Below are 18,165 nucleotides of genomic sequence, written 5' to 3'. Positions count from 1 at the left end.
TTACTTTCACTGCTTTGTGTTTCTCACAGTCTAAATCAGTCACACTGAAGACTAATACCTTTGATGTTTGGGCTCAAATTCTTCCATGAAATCAAAACCTTCCAAAGATGACATGACAAAATGAAATTATGCTTTTAAAGTAGCAGGTATGGAAAATCGTCACGGACTGCCGGGGCAGACCGTGTGGAGTGAGTAGAGGACCCAAGAGCAGACAGAGGAGACAAAACTGGACTTAACAAAAGGCGAGCCTTTATTTAGGGCTGAAAACTCACGGAAAAAAACAACAAAGTAACTGAGGGAAAACTGGAACATAGACTGGGAAATTATGACTCTTACTGGGATTTTATACTATGACTAAACAACATACAAACTATGACTTGAATGGGAAACCGTGACAAGGGGGGTAGGGGGAATAACACAGACGATGCGACACTGAACACGGCAAGACTGAGGACTAGATACACACATGAGGTGATGAGGGGAAGTGGAGACACACGAGGACACAGCTGACTAGAATGAAACATAATGATGCACAGGAAAGAGTAAAACTAACCACATGAACGCAGAACACAAGACCCTTTTCAAAATAAAACAGGAAGCATGAAGACTTAGACACGACAACACAAGCTTAACATGCCTAACACACATGACAGACTAGACAGACACTAGACTAGACTTTCTTTTTTTTTTGCTTAACTACAATATATTTGGGAAATGTACCAGTTGAGATGAATACGAAAGACAAATACCTTTTTAAAATATTCCTGTCAGCAAGTAAAAAAGCAATAACTAGAAGATGGCTGGACAAGGACCCACCAACGGTTGGAGAGTGGTCAGCCATAGTAAAAGACATTTGTGAAATGGAAAAGATGACCTTTTCTCTAAGACTCTGTAAAGACAAATTTCAAAGATATTGGTCAAAATGGTTTTCGAGTATGCAAAAGGATTGTGAATAATGTAGGGAAATGATCTTATTCATTCCCTTCCCATTCTGTTTTCATTTCACCTGATTTTCTGGTGCTTGACTGGTCTTAATACTTTATGATGCTGAATGCACACTTGTATAGACATGCACAAAAATATGTCAAAGGGTATACGTGCGTGAGTATGCATGCGTGCACAGGTAGATATGTATTATGTATGTATATGTAGATGTGTATGTAGACACTTGAAGGTGTGTGTGAGTATGGACATAGACGTAGGTATGGGGGTGTATACAAACAAGCAAGATGCACGGTCTGTCTCCAAGTGGAAAAACTACTTTTTAGTAACTTCCCATAGCCCTGGGTGAACCCCTCCCCTCCATTTTTTTATTTTTTATATTTTTTGTTTATTTATCTTACTTATTTATATTAGGGATGCACCGATACCGATACTGGTATCGGGTATCGGGGCCGATACTGTAAAATGTGTGCGTACTCGTACTCGTAAAAGTTAACCGATACCATGAACCGATACTAATGTAGCCCGGCTGGGAATTTGGGAGTGCACACTCATAATTCCCATGGACTTAAACGCCACGGTAACATAAGGTGTTCACAGTTGATGTTATGTGATGTAACTCTACCCTGAATGTAATTTGCCCTGTAATATGTCACAAGGTAAATACAGGTAATTAGAGCAATCAAACTGTTATGATAATCATAAAAGTATTATTTTATGGTATGTAACTCTGAAGGGAGTTAAAATATTTTTCAGAGTTCTCATTTTCTGGAGGCCCGTGAAGGTAGCATAAAACGGGACCTGTGTATCTGTTGCAATGGAGGAGGAGAAGAGAACGGCATGGAGAGGTGCACGAGGTTAGCTGAACCAAAGTGAGAGACTCGGCTAGTTTTACTGAGGTTAACCAGCACAAAAGAGTGTGTGACTAGAAAGCTAACCGTGTGAGAGCTTCACAACAGAGTGTGGGTGAAGTGACTTTTTGTTTCAATGGTCGCACCACCGTGCTGTGTTTCCAGCTATGATCGCCGAGGCTAAAGGCTAGCCCGGACTGCTTGGCTTCGCCAAGGAGGCAGCCGCTATGGACTGTCGGAGAGCTGGACAGTGACTCGCTAACGCGCTGTAGCAGAGACAGCATCGGGTCCGCAGGGAGTGGATTTAGTGTGGGACTGGTGAACGGCGATCTACCGAGCAACGGAACTGTAAGTCAGACTTTTGTGCTCTTACTGGGGAGAAAAGGATTTTTCTCCATCGTCCGGCGTGAGCAGCAAACAGGCCTGCAACAAGTGTGAGTGTGTGGAGCCCATGTGTGAATATTGTGTGTTTAGTGGATTTATATAACGTGTTTTGGAGTGTATATTAGTGAGTCACTTACCAAAAGGTGATAACATAAGTTGGGTTGTTTAATATAATTTGAAAGGGAATTATTTCATTTATACAGTGTATTTCATTTGGTTAAGGAATTGTAATATCATTTGAGTTTAAAAAAGGGATGTGTTGTACAGTATTTGTCTCTGCCCTTACGTTCAGTAAACGTTTCGTTTGTGTTAAAGAGTTGTCTGGGGTCGTTTCTTTACTACTGGTTAAGTTTAACTTGTGTGTGGTAGAAGTATCGGGTTTTGTACTCGGTATCGGCAAGTACTCACATCCAAGTATCGGTATCGGATCGGTTTGAAAAAATTGGTATCGTTGCATCCCTAATTTATATTATTATTATTGTTATTATTTCTACTTCTACTTATTTTGTTTAGCTTTTTCCTTTGCCGTGTCTGTGTAAATGTTAATGTTCCTGTTCCTAAAAATAAATAAAAATAAAGTTAAAAAAAAAATGACAAACTAGACAAGGAACCAAACACAGAAGCCAACGAGACAGATGATAAATAATCACTAACCTAAACCTCCACTGACCCCTAAATAAGAACAACACACAAACTTGTAACCAAACTAACATGAAAACTTCAAAAATTACAAAATAAAACACAAAATGCTGGGTCAGAGGTCAGAGGTCAGAGACCCAGCCTGTGACAGAAAATACTAGAAATGATGAGCTGAACTGAAATAGAAGAAAATGTTAGATGAACTTTGTCAGTTAGTAGGACTGATTCTAAATTAAGTTACATTACTTATTTTATTTAAGTACTTGCATTTCGTTTCAGGTCAGGTGACGGTGACTGTCCTGGTGACCGTAAGGGGGCGGGGCTTTATCCATGTTTGAATGTCTTTGAGACTCCGAACGTTTAATTTCAGCTTTTCTTTGCTGACTCTGCAGACTGTAATGGAAGCTGCGGCCAGCAGGGGGCAGCAGGTGGTTTTACCTGAAGTCATTACAGCTGAAGTTCTGTGTCTGTGAATGATGCATGCTGGGAAAACGTACCGAGAGCCGCTGTGGCATCAGCACAAGTGAGCAGGTGGGCGGGATTCTGGGACGTGCTCAGACTGAGGTGTGTCACATGACCCTGCTGCTCTAAAGGCTCCACCTCCACTCAGCTGAGAGCAGGAAACGAAGCAGGAGCCGGGGAGTCTGCTCGTCCTCAGTGTTTACATGAAACTAATAAATACGATTGTCAATAATCAATGAACCAGTGTTTTTGAGTCCTCTTAAATCTGACTTCTTTAAAGGGCCAGTTCACCCAAAAACACTAAAAACCTCCACCGTCACCTTTCGCTCTACTTGGAAGTGATGTAATAAAAGGCCGACTGAAGCCCCTCCCACAGCAGTCTGTTCACAGAGGGGAGGGGCTGTGACAGGCAGAGCCTTCAGTTTTCAGGCCCCTGTTCTGTGGAACCAGCTTCCAGTTTGGACTCAGGAGACAGACACTACTTTTAAGATTAGTAAGTACCGTATTTACTGCACTATAAGGCGTAAAATCCTGAAATCGTCACAAAAATCGGCAGTGCGCCTTATAATCTGGTGCGCCTTATGTATAAATTTTGGTTTGTGCTTACTGACCTTGAACTGATTTTATGTGCTACATGATGCTCAAAAATCTGTCAAAAAAAATGTTTAGTGCCACTTCTCAGAGCATTACGGTTACCGTTGCCAGGAGCCTCGCAGAGTAATACGTACTGTGCTTCGACACAACATTACCGTGTTGTGTGTGCATAACGACTCCAAAATGGCACCCGCAAAGAGACACGCTTAAGAAGCGGATTTTAAACTGCGAGCAATCAGTTATGCAGTAGAACATGGAAATAGAGCAGCTGCGAGACAGTTCGGCATTAATGAGTCGATGGTGCGCACGAAGATGACCTGAAACAAGTAAAGAAGACCAAAAGGAGTGATGGCCGCAGTTAGAGGACAAAATTGAACAGAGAACAGCAGGTAGAAGTGTCTCTACAGTCTCTATTCGACTCAAGGCAACAGCGGCAGCACGTGACATGCAGATCAAGGACTTTCGAGGGGGACCTTCTTGGTGCTTCTGTTTTATGAAAAGGCATAATCTCTCAATCCGCACAAGAACTACTGTCTCACAGCAACTGCCAAACGATTACAAAGAAAAGTTGGCCATTTTCAAGGCTAACTCAAAGGGCTGGATGGACGAGGAGAAGATGAGCGAGTGGCTGAGGGAAGTTTATGTCAAGAGACCGGATGGCTTTTTCCACAAATCTCCGTCTCTTTTGATCGACGACTCCATGCGCGCCCATCTCACCGAGGCTGTCAAAACCCAAGTGAAGCAAACTAATTCGGAGCTTGCCGTCATTCCGGGTGGATTAGCCAAAGAACTCCAACCACTAGATGTTGGTGTCAACAGGTCGTTCAAAGTTAAATTACGAGCTGCGTAGGAGCATTGGATGACAGAAGGCGAACACACATTCACCAAGACAGGGAGGCAACGCCGAGCGAGTTACGCCTCTGTCTGCCAATGGATCGTGGATGCTTGGGCTAAGGTATCAGTCTCAAGTGTCGTCCGAGCTTTCACGAAGGCTGGAATAATCTCCGAACAGCTAAGTAACAGCAACGAGACTGATTCGGATAATGATGAGAGGGATCCGGGCATGCTTGATGCCGAAATTACCCAGCTGTTTACCATAACTCAGACACGGGAGGTGAAGAGTTTGATGGAATTGTGGAAGTTGAATGTACTGGAAAAAGTGAGTGGATTTTTCAATATTTAATGTGTTACAGCTTAACAGTGTTGAGAGTTACTGTGAATGAGCTTAGTAAAGGTCGAGTTATCTGACTGTTTTGTCTTAATGTGCCTTATAATCTGGTGCGCCTTATAGTGCGGAAAATACGGTAAATTTATTTATATAGCACAATTCACAGATTACAAATCACAAAGTGCTTCACAATAAATCCAGAAATATAAATAAAATAATATAAAACAGTGAAAAAATTAATTAAAAGCTTGTTTGTATAAAAATGTCTTCAGCTGCTTTTTAAAGGAGTCAGTGGAGTGTGCACATGTGCGTCTATGCTGCAATAGACGTAGGCTGCTGGGGGATTCCCATGATGCACTGGGTGTTTCTTCTTCACTCACTATGTGTTAACAGACCTCTCTGCACTGAATCATACCTGTTATTAATCTGTGTCTCTCTTCCACAGCAGGTCTGTATCCTGTCTTCCTCCCTGAGCCTGACTCTGCCGCAGCACAAACAGCTCATTTATTCAAACAGTAACTACGTTCATAGCATCAGTGACGAGAGCGTCCACGTGAGCATGCATTCATCACACGTTGTTTCCATCTTGTGACTGTGTTCATCATGCAGATTGATGTAGACTTATCTCATCAGTCTTTTTTCTGAAAGTTTGACCTCGGTGACCTTCAGTCCAGAGTCTTGGAGATGTTGTGGCGGTCAGTGTTCAGTGCCGCCGCCCGGCCAACCTCACCTGCGGCTCTCTGAGCCAAGAGGTGAGAGCCGCTGCTGCAAACTCCACCCCCTGCTACCACGTGTCAATCAGATGAACCTGAGGTGTCGCAACGATCGCAGCGTGAAGAAATGTGAACTTTGACCTCTTGGGCCAGCTTCCAGGTGAACGAGGGTTTCTCGATCCTGCCCACGTCGGTATTTTGTCGTCGCGTGGAGGCGCTGATGATGAGCAGAATCTGATGCAGCTGTTTAATACGCCAACTGTTCATTTCTGTTAAAATTACATGTAAACAGAAAGTCTCCACAGTCCATGAAGTCAGCACTGGACCACATCTTACAGACAAATGTTTCATTAATCGGCGTTCGTTCAGCTCACCACTGATCAGTTGGTCATTCAGAGAAAATAATCCATAATCAGCTGCCAGCAGGTCGGCGCTATAATAAGATTGTGTTATTTAAAGTGAACAGGCGTGATCAGATGCACTGCTACTGTTGGTTATATACACGAATAAATAAAGATAGAACATATTTATCAGTCGTGTGTAATATTCATACAAGTGTGTTTGATGTGGGACGATGAGCGGCGTCTCCGTGGCTGTGAGCTGGAAACAGATCATGTGACCAGCTGTGACACCCCCACAGTGTTCATTACTGTGTGAGCTGGTGATTTTCCATATTCATGTATGTTTAGAGAAATGATTTTGTAGCCTCAGTATATGCTGAGCTTCTCGGGGCCTCTGTGGGCTGTTGGTGTCCTGGCCTCAGCGGGACATTAAACTCACACTTTGAGGGATGAAGGTGGGGAAGTTTTAGCATCGCTGCTCAGGTGTTGGAGGGTAAATTGGCTGCTGTGACTCTGAGGATGTGGAGCTCAGGTGAGCTCAGACTGACGATGATGATGATGGAGGATGTGTGATCTGTAGCAGCAGGTCTGGACGTCTGTAGAAAGCACGACTGAATCTTCTCTAAAAGCAGCTGAAACTGTCACGCATTACAAACACGTCAGCATCCAGCTGCAGGCTGATGTTCTTCAGACACCATGAACCATCATCACGAGTTCATGGATCGCCTTCATGCTCCACCTCAGTCCAGCAACAGGATCTCACCTCCATCATCATCCGTCCATGATGGTGGTGGCATAGCTCAGGAGGTGGAGCACGTCATCTGCTAATCATAGGGTTGATGGTTTGATCCCTGGCTGCTCCAGCGTGCCAAGATACTGAAGGTTGTTCTCGATGCTTTCATCGGAGCGTGAACGTTAAGGCGCTTTCACACAGGACGCAGCGCTGCGCTCTCAAACACATCCGTCTCTACTGTTTGCCCCACACAATAACGGTTTACCGCTACGCCGAGCAAAGCGCCAAGCACGCCAGCGGAGTACTCGCGCATGCCGCAGTCTTGAACTTTGACCCCTGCAAAGTTCAAGACTGCGGCATGTGACGTACCTTCACGTGGCCAATAGAAACAAAGCCTTCAGTTCAACCACACGGTGTGTGTCTGAGTTCGATGAACTGACACAGGTTTACGTGCATCTGTGGGGACCTCCAGAGCCAGCAGCTCTGTGGGAGGAGAGCTGTGCTGTGGAAACGACACACTTTCACTAGTGACAAAGGTTTCATCTTTACGAATGAGCCATACATGTTTTAATTAAATATTTGAACACAAACTCTGGTAGAAGATCCAACGGCAGAGATACGTGTTTTGAAATGACAGGAAGTGGGCGCATCTCGTACAAGCAGAGCGCAGCGGCCGGCGCAACGCAAATTTTGGGTCGTTCGCTCTAGCTAGCGGTCAGCGCAGCGTCCAATGTGAAAGGACCTTCAGACAGAAAACACACAGATGTAGAAATGAAGTGTGAGTGAGTATGAATGAGTGAAAAAAGCATATAAAGTGCTTTGAGTGCTCATCAACCCCAACCGCTCCACCCTGGTGCTGCCGGAGGGTTCTTCCTGTTAGAAGGGAGCTTTTCCTTCCCACTGTCACCAAGTGCCTGCTCATAGGGAGGCGTCTGATTGTTGGGTTTTCTCTGCATTATTGTAGGGTCTGCCTTACGGTACGACGCTCCTTATAAAACTGAATTAAAAAGTAGAGGACTACATGAGAACCAGTCCAGTTACCCTCAGAGTCCAGACCGACAGACCCACAGTTACTCTCAGAGTCCAGACCCACAGACCCACAGTTACTCTCAGAGTCCAGGCCCACAGACCCACAGTTACCCTCAGAGTCCAGACCCACAGACCCACAGTTACTCTCAGAGTCCAGACCCACAGACCCACAGTTACTCTCAGAGTCCAGGCCCACAGACCCACAGTTACTCTCAGAGTCCAGACCCACAGACCCACAGTTACCCTCAGAGTCCAGACCCACAGACCCACAGTTACTCTCAGAGTCCAGACCCACAGACCCACAGTTACCCTCAGAGTCCAGACCCACAGACCCACAGTTACCCTCAGAGTCCAGACCCACAGACCCACAGTTACTCTCAGAGTCCAGACCCACAGACCCACAGTTACTCTCAGAGTCCAGGCCCACAGACCCACAGTTACCCTCAGAGTCCAGGCCCACAGACCCACAGTTACCCTCAGAGTCCAGACCCACAGACCCACAGTTACCCTCAGAGTCCAGACCCACAGACCCACAGTTACCCTCGGACACCTGAAGGACCGAGCATGCCGCGTTTAAATACAGATCAAAAAACGGTGCTAGAAAAACATCTGAAACAGTCGGACCTTCATCCCTTAAAGGGAGCTGAAATTTTGCATCATTCCTACTAAGCAGGGAATCTTTCCACTGGAATTCCCGAGATGGTCAGGTGGGATCAGCTTTGATGATTAACCAATTTTTGTGGCCTTAAAGACACGGTGCTGAGGTGAGGTTTCCACCATTAGGTAAGGGCAGGTGAGTTGACTGGCAGGTCAGCAATGATGTTTCATGGATGTTTGAATGCAGTTTTTCTTTCTTCAACAAAATCTGGAAGTCTCTGATCCATCTGTGGGTACCGGACCTGAATCTGAATATGTTTCTGTTAACAGGAGCGAGGGAGGGAAATACCAAAGGTCTGGTAGTAAAATGACTGCAGGTTTTACCCTGATGTGTCTGTAATGTCTCGCTCTCAGGCCTCACCCCCCACTTTGGCACCGGTTCAGTTCTCTGTGTTACAGCGTGTTAGCATCAGAACAGGTGCATCAGCTGCGTGACCCGTGCGCCTTCACCAAAGCTCATCTCTGATTGGCTCGAGGAGTGTTCTTTGGGCGGATCTTGAGAGAGAGCTCCCACAGCGCCTCCTCAGCCAGGTGATCGCTGAAGTCGTTAAAGAAGGAAATGATGTCATCATCGGGCAGCAGAGTGTAGCTCCTGCAGAGAGAAACAGCTTCAGCATACAACAATACAACCACGAGGTACTCCTAATGATTGAGGAGGAACTGCTCTGTAGGTAACTGACACTTGCTGGTAGCTCCTCAGGGTGTCCAGGATGTTAAACTGCTGCCAGCGTTTGGAGAAGTTAACCTTTGAACCCTGTGATGTCATCAAGGTGTCGGGATTCCCAAGGTGGACAAAAGTCAAGTCCTGCAGAATCAAACCCCTGAGAGAGAGAGACGGGCGGACAAAGCATCAGCCTTCAGGCCTGAAACATGAAGCTGCAGTTCCTCTGACGTCCAGCAGAGGCAGCAGTGAGTCAGTCCCCATAGACTCCAATGTTAAAACTTTACAGCAGAAACAAACATGTTTACAGCCGGATACACAAACTGTTTGGTCTGTGGATAGTTTCCTCCTTCATAACGCCTGCTTACATTGTATTGTTAGGGGCGTGGCCTCTTTGACTGACAGGTGGCTGTAGCTGCCAGCTAGGCTAAACCTCAGCCAATTGGAGATCCTGAACTGGACCTCTGGACTGTGTTTGTGCTGTTGGAGCCTTTTATCTGAGCAATAATGTGGCTGCTGTGAGGTTGATCACATAGACACGTTCTACATTAGGGTTACTGCCCAACAGGTAGGGTATTTACGTACAGGTAGGGTATGCAGGGAGGCTCCACTTCAGCCAGAGCTGCTCTGTAGGCTCTGAAAGAGGATGAACTGTCGATCAAGGTGCTGAACTCCTCCAGAGCCTGAAGCCAAACAGACATAAAACACTGTTAATGCACTGAGGCGAACCGATGAAATAATCCCAGTGAACTCGATCTGACCTCTGAGGTGCTTTTCTGCCAGTCCAGGCGTCGCAGAGGGGCGGAGTCCAGCGCTGACAGGATTGACAGGTACGAGTTAAAGTTATTGAGCTTCCTCAGGTGCTGCAGGAAAAAAGAACATGTGCGGTCTGACAAGATGACATGACAACAGACCACAGTCTGACACACAGATTTTGTAATGATGCAGAGAATTTGTAAAAATAAATCTTTTTATTCCAGTTTGTCAGTCTAATAAGTTCTGATGTAGCTGCTGTCCTCCCTGACTGGAGGTCCAAGACTGAAACCAGCTTTGAATACAAATGAAGAGACAAAAGGACTTTTTCTACTGCAGACTCTAACGACCTTCATGATCTTCAGGAACTTCAGCAGCAGCCTCTCTCTGTCGTGAGGTTTGTCCTGAAGGATGATGACGGAACGAACCCTGAAATCACAAAAAGAAGGTTCATTAGAAGCTTCTCCTTCTCTGTCTGACAACCAGTGTGGCACAAACCGTAATGAACCACGTGGGAAAGTAAATGTGTCGGGCATTTCTCTTGCCTTCGGAGTATGTGTGATTGCTACAGTGCTGGACAGGAAACAAAGGTTTCAGAAAGCCGATTGTGATTGTGGCATAAAAGAATAACATCATAGAGGCATTTTCTGAGGGGGCTTTTGATGCTCTTTCTCCAGCACGATTCTGATGGAAACAATAACCTGATGGAGTCACAGATTGTGTTTCTTTGACAGAAGGAAGTTGTGTATCTGCCGGTTGTGTTGATGTTTTACCAGAAGGAGACGTTGTTGAAGTGTTGAGTGAACTCTGTCAGGTTGGGACTCTTCTCCTCATTCTGCTCCTTTGACCACAGCAACACCTCTGGAAGCTGGACAGGTGAGAACAACCAACTGTCATCCCAGTGCACCAAACCTGCACCAAACCCTAACCCTGCTCTGGCAGGTCGATGGAATAAACAGACTGAATCATGTAAACACAGAAAAGGTTTTTCTGTGGCAGCAGATCGTGATGCAGCCACACTGTAAACCAAGAGGTACCACTGCACGTGCTGCTGGAAAACTCAACGAGGAGACGGCTCTTTGTGCCCCAAAGCATCATTTACCTGTTTACCATAAACCAGGTATGAATACTTTGTGTTCTCAAGCAGGTTCATGAGAACAGCTGAGAAGCAGGCGTGAGAGAGGCGGGTCTGTACCTCGATCTTTGTGAAGAGTTCAGCATCCAGCAGAGTCAACTGTTCAGCTAAATCCTGACTCCTGAAGTCCAGCAGAGTTCCCGGTCTGAGGCAGAGGGGACAGAAACATTCAAACTTGACCAATGACAGCTCAGCGTGCTTTCAACCTGTCAGGTGTGAAGGCTTACCTGGCAGCCACACCCTTGGCAGCAAGTGGACGGAGTGACTGAGGTGAGCCAATTAGCTTCCACCTCTTCTCCATCTTTGACAGGATGTTGGAGCGCAGCTGGTGGGCCGGTCCCAGCTCTCCACCAATCAGAAGGCTGAACACCAAGTTCATCAGTAGCAGAAGCACATCAGAGTCGAGCTCTATCACACTGATGACACACGGCCAAAAGTATGTGGACAGCTGATCATACTCGATAGATTTGAAAAGATCAAGTGTGGCATTAAAAAGTGTCCCGTGGCCCACATGGTTTCTTATCAGCCAATCAGCTTGGCTGTAGAGATAGTGTCTGTCTCCTGAATCCAAACTGGAAGCTGGTTCCACAGAAGAGGGGCCTGAAAACTGAAGGCTCTGCCTCCCATTCTACTTTTAAATACTCTAGGAACAACAAGTAAGCCTGCAGTGTGAGAGCGAAGTGCTCTAATAGGGTGATATGGTACTACAAGGTCATTAAGATAAGATGGGGCCTGATTATTTAAGACCTTGTATGTGAGGAGCAGGATTTTGAATTCTGGATTTAACAGGAAGCCAATGAAGGGAAGCCAATACAGGAGAAATCTGCTCTCTCTTTCTAGTCCCTGTCAGGACTCTTGCTGCAGCATTTTGGATTAACTGAAGACACAGAGGCCTTTATGTGAGGTTAAAATCATGTTTAAAAACTGCTCATAAGTCTATCAGGGGCTCTGGAAACAGGAGATCTTACCTTTGTTTCTAATGCTTTTATTCATAAATCCTAACTCACACTTCCAGGTATTAAGCAGGAGTCCATGTGAGCGCCTACATAAGTCTCGCTTTCCTGCTGACGTGTGAATATGAGAGATGGTCTCCTTTAATCACAGCCAGAGGCCTCTGCACTCTGAACAGTCTTAATGAAGAACACCACTGCATACACTGTGTGTGTAGATCTGTGTGTATTTCTCACCATAGTTCGTCCACCACGCCCACCAGCAGGTGGAAAGTGTTTTTGGCAGCTGTCAGGTCTGCACGTTCCCGTCTGCCACACAGGTGTCTGTACGTGTTGGCAGTTAAAGAGTCACAGTAAACAGAGTGGACGAACACACAGATAATCTCTGTGGGAAAACACGTGAGCAACGATGAGCTGCTGAACTAACACAGAGCAGAGAATCACATCGTCTGCACAGACAAACATGTTCCTGCTGCTTCTGTCCAGCCTCCACTCAGTGTGAGAGAAACAATACTTCAGAGCAGCAGCCATTTGTTTTAATAGCACTGTGTGCTTCTTCTTAATGCTGTTGCTGAAGCTACAAGCAAAGCTGGTGGGCCCGGCCTCAAAGTGTGTTTGAGGATATCTGTGCTGGAGTTTGCTGATGACATCGTTTGGACTGATGAAGCTCCTGTAGGTGCAGAGGAAGGCTTCACGGTACAGGTCCTGGTCTGCAAACACACATTCACACATCATCTAACATAGAAACACTCTGAGTGAAGCTGAAAAATAGTTCATGCGTTAGTTCTTTACTTCTAAGCTGGACTGTGGTAAACCCCAAAGCGCCCCGAATAAAGTTTCTGCAGCAGCGTTTCCTTCTGAGCTGCATCAGCTCGTCACAGCATTAAAGAAGAGCTGAGGAGATCACCTGCTGCCTCTGATGTCATTTTTGGACTGTTTCCTGTTAATGATGTGCTCGTGCTCATGTGTTTGTTGGATCTGATGCTCTGTGGAGCGTCTGCACAGGTGTGACACAGGTGGTGTCTCACATATGATTCAGCATCTTCTCCAGCCAGGTGTCTACCAACACTCACCTCTGCTGCTGGGCCCCGTAGCATAGACCAATAGGACATCAGGTGAGGCCGCCTTTACATCAGGCCCCTCCTCCTCCTGAGACACAGGTCAAAGGTCAGCAAACAGGTTAAGTGAAAGATTTAAAGTGTGTGTGTGTGTGTGTGTGTGGGGGGGGGGGGTCAAAGGTCAGAGCAGCACCTCAGACTTCATGGTGATTCTGCAGAGAATCTTCTTCTTGTCAGTCAGTAACACCTCCTCCTGCTCCTCCGTGCTGCTCCTCCTGTCAGGCTCCGCCTCCTGCTGGACACTCTGGGAACTGCAGGACAGACAGAACACTGAAGGAGTGTGTGTGTGTGTGTGTGTGTGTGTGTGTGTGTGTGTGCGTGTGTGTGTGTGTGTGTGTGTGTGTGTGTGTGTGTGTGTGTGTGTGTGTGTGCGTGTGTGTGTGTGTGTGTGTGTGCGTGTGCGTACAGGTGTGTGTGTGTGTGCGTGTGCGTACAGGTGTGTGTGTGTGTGTGTGTGTGTGTGTACAGGTGTGTGTGTGTGTGTGCGTGTGCGTACAGGTGTGTGTGTCTGTGTGTGTGTGTGCGTGTGCGTACAGGTGTGTGTGTCTGTGTGTGTGCGTGTGCGTACAGGTGTGTGTGTACAGGTGTGTGCGCGCGTGCGTACAGGTGTGTGTGTGTGTGCGTGTGCGTACAGGTGTGTGTGTGTGCGTGCATACAGGTGTGTGTGTGTGTGTGTGTGTGTGTGTGTGCGGCCTCTCACCTGTCTCCGCCCTGGCCCTCTTCAGTCGGCCTGTCAGCTGAGTCCTGGCGATGTTAGAAACAAGAAAACTTTGGTGACGACATAAAGTCAAAACCATCCAAACATTTTCAGACCTCGCTGACCTGCTGCTTCTTCTTCGGTGGTAGAATCGGAGCAGGAATCAGCTCAGGTGAGGGAGTGAAGTCTGCGTCCAGCTGTGTGTCCAGATGTGCGTGAGAGAGCTGGTAGGAGGTGTCGAGCTCTCGATGTCGGCTGTTGTATCTCTGACTGAAACCTGGAGGCCTCTGATAGAACATGAGGGGGGACTGATCGCTGTAGGACGAACAGAACTGAAGGTACTCGTGGACTGCAGACAGACAGGTAAGAGACAGGTGAGACAGGCAGAAGAGAGACAGACGAATGAGAGACAGGTGAGACAGGCAGGTGAGAGAGGCAGGTGAGACAGGCAGTTTAATGGATTTTCCAGTCATACTGATTATGGATCAGCTGTTCTCTTCCTGTTCACTCACTGTGTCGTTTCTTCTCAGGGAGGGGAGGGGGTGTCTTGCTGGGGGACAAAGGGGAGGAGACAGGTTCATCTGGGCCTGTGCTGTCATCACACTTGGCATTGCTCTGGTCCTCAGGGGCAGAATCGAACCCAAAGCATGGCTGAGTCTGGGAGCTTGTGTTACCTGAAGTTCACAGACAGAAAGTCAGGCTGACAGACAGAGAGGGGGACAGACAAGTCACTCAGGTGTGTCCTCACCTGTGGTGCTGCATCGCCTCTTCTCCGGCAGGGCAGGAGGGAGACAGGAGGAACCAGGGAGAGGGGGGAGTGTCTCTGAGGAGGACTGATCTGTGTCAAGGAAGGCATAGTCTGGATCGTCCTCTGAAGACAAGAAACAGAAAGTCAGAACATCACAGACCAGGTCCATCAAGACCAGAACATCACAGACCAGGTCCATCAAGACCGGAACATCACAGACCAGGTCCATCAAGACCAGAACATCACAGACCAGGTCCATCAAGACCAGAACATCACAAGTCAGAGCCAGTTCAGAATATCACCTGTACAACCACCTCTCCATTCTGATTGGCCGAGCTGTGTGGTGGGAGACAACCCGTCTCCAAACAATGGCAGTCGTTCTCAAACAGACAGGTGAGGGTGTGCAGATTTATAAACACAGGTTGAACAGGCTGAAATCGATCAAGTCGGTCTGCTCTGATGAGTGGAGCTGCAGCAGGGACTCCACCCAGCTGGTTGGGGTTATTTTCCTATAAAAAGCGAGGTTGCTGTGCGCCTGGGTCATTTTGCAGTTGAATTGCTGTCCCGCATCAGCTACGTCACTATTTGTAGACGAAATCTCAGTTTCAGATCTCTGAGGTCTGAATGTAAGAAGTTAAAGTGAGTTTCTGTGTCTGCACACGGCAACAGATTGCCATTTTGCACACTTATCACCCATAATCACAGTATGATGACAGATAGATATACTTGCATGCATACTTGGAGACTTGACTCCTTTCAGTTGCAGACTGGCAGCAGATTGACTGAACTGCACTTTTATTGCTGTCTTCGTGCACCAAAGTCACTCTGAGCTGACTGACTGATCACAGACCAGTTCTCCGTCTTCAAAGCAGCTACTCAAAGGCAACGAGACTGCAACTTCACTGCGCATGCTCACTATCATTTTGGTCATCTCGTTGTCTTTATGCAGTGTGACTGCAGCGTAACCCTCTATACTCGTTTTGTTCACACGGAGACGAATCAGCACATATACACACAGTATCACCCCAAAGCCCACACTTCCCACACAGCTCACCAATCTGAGCCATGGTCCGACTAACCCACATCACTCAGGACACTGAGTGTCTTTCTATTGTTGCAGACATATTCCTGCTGTTTTTAGATGTATATTTGATTTCGGCACAGTCGGCGTGGAGCGTTGTACATGTACAATGACAGTAAAGTCTTTTCTATTTTATTCTATGAGATGAAAAGATATGTTCATGGACAGTCAAAAAAACTGAAATGTTAAAAGTGGTGACTGTTTGATGAAGAGCCCTGACTGCTTTGGGTCTAAAACAACTTCAAGCTCATTGATGTGTTTGTTGTTTTCAGTTTAAATGTTTAGTCTGTGTCTGTTTCATCAGCTTCAGGCGTGGGCAGCAAACAGCTCGCTCATTTATTTTACATCTATTCTGTAAAAACAAGGACAGAGCAGTTAATAGGATATTGGGGAAATGTAGATAACACGCATCACAGTGCTGTGATGTCATTCCATTCTTTCTCTTCAGGCGTAACAAGAGAAGAAGAAGAAATACGTGAGAGACTTCCTGTACAGGTGACTCTGGCTGTGTCCCAATCCAGCGACCGACACGCGACGACGGCTGTCCCACTCCGAAGTGTTCTCCAAATGCGCCGTCGATTTCCCCAAATTTGAAGCGTGGTCCGGTGCACGCTTCGTGGTCCCATATATCCCAGAGTTCATAGCGCGGTGGTGGGTGTGGATAATTTTGCAGAAAAAAACGGCAGAAGCGGAGCAGCCAAAGAGTGAACTTTCAAAAGTAAGTACTGAATACGATGTCACTTATTTATGTGCAAATGTTTAATAAAGAAGAACATTAAAACATTACTGTTGGCCACATGTCGGCAAAGTTATGTGACATTAGTGACGTTTGTACTTTCAGCGTTTACTTGGTTTTAAAGCCTTTAATTATCCATAAAATCATCACATTCTCTGTAAGATTAAGGTCGACTATTGTATTATTATATTTTAAAGTCAGTCATATATCCACAAACACAACAAGCTGAAAGTCAGTGATGCTGCTCGGTTTGCAGTCCTGAATATCACGGCACAAGCAGGATTCACTGCACTGTTAATGTTAGCTATGTTATATTGCTGCCTCTGTTCGGTGGTGTCGAGCCAAACGGACTTTAACGTGTGTTTGAACGAGCTGACGGTTCACTCGTTAAGCTGAAAGAAAGATGCTTTAATCACAGGAGTCACACATGTGTCCACTGGACCATCTGGGAACTCTTCTTGTTTAGCACTCGTAATAACACAAACACTAAATCCTCCTTCTCTTGTGCTGTTTTGTAGCAGTGTATACACCTGAGACTGTCACCTGTCTGTCTGTCCTGCACTCTCTCTCTGTTTCTTTCTCTCTGATTGTGGAATAAAAGTATGAACATGTATTTATAAGTTACACTTGTGTTTGAATCCTGCAGCTTATCACACATTTGATTTCCATGTGTGACAACTGCAAGTGTCCAGAGTGAGGACAGACTGAGGGACCCACTGCTGCACATCATCTGTGAGGCTTTGCACCCCTGATGATCCACCAGGACAAACTCAGCAGTGTGTGAGGAAGAGGAGGAGGAAGAGCCAGCAGCAGCTGACAGATGGAGAGAATAGACAGACTGTTCCCTGTTTGTGAAGGACTGCTAGGAAAGTTTAAAATAACTAATTGTCTGTCCTGAATCAGTCTTATTAGGTAATGTTCAAATAATGTTATCATTCCAGTGTTTTCAGTGTGGGAGAAAGTACTCAGGGCCTTCAAGTTACACACTATGAAAGGCAGCAACAAGTTTAATATTCAGAAACCTAAAGTATGTATCAGCAGCAGAATGGAGCTAAAAATAAATGTTTGTTTCAGTTCTATGAAGCTTTGAGTATTTTGGATTAGTAGCACTGCTGTGTTTGTTGCATCATATTGCTGTAATTGTTTATATGCTTTATATATTCTGAGGTAAGTTGATCTATAGTGTTACATCATATTCTATAAGGATGTTATGTGTTTGTTTACTTTCTGCCCAGTTTGACCCATTTAGCAGAAGTCAGCCTGTTTAAGGCTCTGATATCTATTCTGTGTGACTTAAAGCAGTTATGACATGGTCTGATTTTCTCACCCAATAAAGGAATATTTCATATATCAGTCTACTCTTTGTTTATCAGAAACAGTTATCACAGCTCGTACATTTTCCTTTTTACACATATATGTAAGCATTGAGCCAAATTTAGTAATGCCAACATATTAAACGAACAATATTTGTCTCTTATATATAATACATCTATATATACACTGTCAAAGATACTTGTCTTTGAGTGAAGATTTAAGGTGATAGGAAATATAAATAACTGCAACTTTAATCTTTGACACGGAGTTAAAACTCACTGCTGTAATATATATATATATATATATATATCATAATAATCTGACAATAACTATAATATTGGCCATATTATAATTACATTCCCAAAGTGAGATGACTTTAGTCTCATGAACAACATTAGCTGATTGTTATTTACTAGCTAATCTTAAATGACTGTTCAGTACATAAATGAAGCCCAACAA

General features: G+C 45.6%; 1 protein-coding gene across 1 annotated transcript in view; it reads right to left on the bottom strand.

Annotated features, from left to right (window-relative positions):
- Positions 1–2,740: 2,740 nt before the first annotated feature.
- The window catches only part of LOC134638512 (rap guanine nucleotide exchange factor 1-like), a 26,716-nt gene continuing 11,291 nt past the window's right edge, over positions 2,741–18,165 (bottom strand). Inside the window, exons 8-23 of the mRNA XM_063489200.2 lie at positions 14,576–14,698; positions 14,340–14,501; positions 13,953–14,176; positions 13,831–13,874; positions 13,264–13,381; positions 13,086–13,161; positions 12,638–12,722; positions 12,250–12,342; positions 11,290–11,478; positions 11,123–11,207; positions 10,701–10,795; positions 10,278–10,356; positions 9,936–10,037; positions 9,760–9,857; positions 9,194–9,334; positions 2,741–9,105 (exon numbers count right to left, since the gene is read on the bottom strand). Of these exons, the coding sequence (XP_063345270.1) occupies positions 8,970–9,105; positions 9,194–9,334; positions 9,760–9,857; positions 9,936–10,037; positions 10,278–10,356; positions 10,701–10,795; positions 11,123–11,207; positions 11,290–11,478; positions 12,250–12,342; positions 12,638–12,722; positions 13,086–13,161; positions 13,264–13,381; positions 13,831–13,874; positions 13,953–14,176; positions 14,340–14,501; positions 14,576–14,698 (1,850 nt within the window). The 3' untranslated portion in view covers positions 2,741–8,969. The remainder of the gene's footprint in view (positions 9,106–9,193; positions 9,335–9,759; positions 9,858–9,935; positions 10,038–10,277; positions 10,357–10,700; positions 10,796–11,122; positions 11,208–11,289; positions 11,479–12,249; positions 12,343–12,637; positions 12,723–13,085; positions 13,162–13,263; positions 13,382–13,830; positions 13,875–13,952; positions 14,177–14,339; positions 14,502–14,575; positions 14,699–18,165) is intronic.

Source organism: Pelmatolapia mariae, linkage group LG2 (assembly GCF_036321145.2).
Source record: "Pelmatolapia mariae isolate MD_Pm_ZW linkage group LG2, Pm_UMD_F_2, whole genome shotgun sequence".
Taxonomy (NCBI): Eukaryota; Metazoa; Chordata; class Actinopteri; order Cichliformes; family Cichlidae; genus Pelmatolapia; species Pelmatolapia mariae.
This window is presented reverse-complemented; position numbering and strand designations above follow the sequence as displayed.